The sequence below is a fragment of the Ceratina calcarata genome, unplaced genomic scaffold, assembly GCF_001652005.2.
Source record: "Ceratina calcarata isolate Rehan_Ccalc_2016 unplaced genomic scaffold, ASM165200v1 scaffold141.2, whole genome shotgun sequence".
NCBI classification, from domain to species: Eukaryota; Metazoa; Arthropoda; class Insecta; order Hymenoptera; family Apidae; genus Ceratina; species Ceratina calcarata.
Window position 1 is genome coordinate 3,130 of NW_017135229.1, and position 2,193 is coordinate 5,322.

The window sequence follows — 2,193 nt, forward strand, 5'->3', positions numbered from 1 at the left end:
AATCGCAAAAAGGTGCAAAGTTTAAAATTGCAAATTAAACAGTTCCAGGAAAATGAAAGGAAGATGATAATGTAAGTAATCAAGTAAAAAGTGAATTAAGATATGTAATAAACTAAATGCATCCTGCAATATACACGTGTAAACATATGTTTCCGACAAATAAGAATTATATTTCTGCCTTTTTAGATGTCAAAAAGAATTAGAAGAAAAAGTAACTGATCTTAATACCAAGTTGCAGACTAAAGAAGATGTTAAGAAATATCACAGTCAGGTTCAAAATATTAGTGACAATATTAAAAAACATCCTAAGTTTGCAGACCACATTGCTTCTAGTTCAATTGGAATAAATGATCAGGAAGTTATTGATGTAAGTTAATAGATCCATAAGTAAGTCAGCACTTTTAAACTAAGAATTTGAACAAAGAGTTTTCTACGGAATATGTAAATATTTATACACATATGAAATTAATTTCATAATAAGATGAAATGAATTATATACGCACATGACAAGTTACAGAGCAATCATGTTGAAATAATTTCAAGTACATGAAAAATTATCATTAAAATTTTTATTGCTATGCAGATTGTATTAGTGACAGATATTGTGGAAAGTCTGCTCTTTGAAAAAGATCTAGAAATAAAAAATTTACAGAAACGTTTAAGCGAAGCGGAATCTAATTTGGCAATAACAGGTCGCGATAGTGATATACGTCTAAATAATTTTAAAACCCATTTGAGTGAGAAATGTAAGGCAATTCAAGAAATGAAAGAGCAGATGGTTATTCGTCAAAAAGTTTGTGTTGCTAGTTGTATTTATATTGTACTTGTGCACAGTAATCTAGTAATAATTTTACTTCTATCAATCGTTAGGAGTCAATAGAAAAGCAAAGTGTTTTAAAAGCTGAAATAAAGGAAAGAGATGAGATAATAATGTCTCTGCAAAAGCAAATGGCTGTATTACAAACGCAATGCCATTATGTAAAGATGCAAAGTCACTTTAGAGAAGATATCATTAAAGAAATGAGAAAAGAACTAAAACAAGCAGTATCTAAGGTACAGATTGCAATTCGTAGATATCGTATATAAATAACGATACTTCTTATTTTCAGTGTCCGTATTCAAACTTGTTTTCTCGTATTTTTGATCATTATAACCAAGTTACAACTGACAATCAGGAAATGGAACTCTTTTATAAATTACGTGAGAAAAACATTATACCGAAAGTAATGTACTCACCCACAGGACATAAAACTGATGTTACGTTTTGGCAAACTTACGTTGAAAATATTATGAATTCCAATAAATTAGCAAAAAATATCTGTACAACGAAAACTAAAGACAATAATTTGACAACTAAAGTAACAAATTATCGTCATAATGCACATTACAATAAAATACATGCACACAAAAATTTCCGCGATATCGATAAAAAAATCTTGAAATACAGCAAAAGATCTATACCTCTTAATGAGAATGAACAATTTTTTTATAATAAAGGCATTTTTGTTTTAGAGAATTGTAAAGATTAATACATTTTTGTCAATGAGTACCGTAATCTAAACGTTTATAAGAATATTATATTAATATTCAACATGTGATTTATAAATTGTTTTGTACACAAATTTGAAATCCTTAATACTATATTTCAACATGGTTGCTTATTTTAAGCGAATATGAGTAATACATGATCTCCTTTATTTTATCCATACTGATAATATATAACTCAAATGATTTAGATAATATACTTTTTCTCATAGTATCAACTCCAATTTCAGGAAACCTATACTACACAAAATTTTTGTGTTGATGTAAGAACATTTCAAGAGGTAAGTTGAAAACGTAATAGTAAAGTACATATAACAAAAAATTGATACGTTAATTAATTTCTTGTTTTAAAACATTAAATTATCCTATTACTTAAACATTCTGTTCTATTTTTTTTTAAATATGAACCAAACATATTTTTTAGGATATGAAAAAGCCAAGAGATCCTACGTACCAACAAGTAATTCTTATTCTGTACGTTTCATTCATCAAACAGTACACCCTATATTAATATTTTTTAATATTTTCATTTTCAGAATCAAATTGTATCCTGCTTGACTAAAGTAAAATCGTTCATGGAACAGGAGAAGGATGATATTTCGAAGTTAAAAAGAGAATTGGAAACAACTATAGAAAACTTGTGCTGTG

The 2,193-nt window shown here is 27.6% G+C and overlaps 1 protein-coding gene across 1 annotated transcript in view; it reads left to right on the forward strand.

Annotated features, from left to right (window-relative positions):
• Positions 1–2,193, forward strand: part of LOC108630346 (putative leucine-rich repeat-containing protein DDB_G0290503) — an 11,624-nt gene that overhangs the window by 3,121 nt on the left and 6,310 nt on the right. The window contains exons 5-10 of the mRNA XM_026818278.1: positions 6–71; positions 187–367; positions 871–1,053; positions 1,110–1,358; positions 1,776–1,826; positions 1,970–2,005. Coding sequence (XP_026674079.1) covers positions 6–71; positions 187–367; positions 871–1,053; positions 1,110–1,358; positions 1,776–1,826; positions 1,970–2,005 — 766 coding nt within the window. The remainder of the gene's footprint in view (positions 1–5; positions 72–186; positions 368–870; positions 1,054–1,109; positions 1,359–1,775; positions 1,827–1,969; positions 2,006–2,193) is intronic.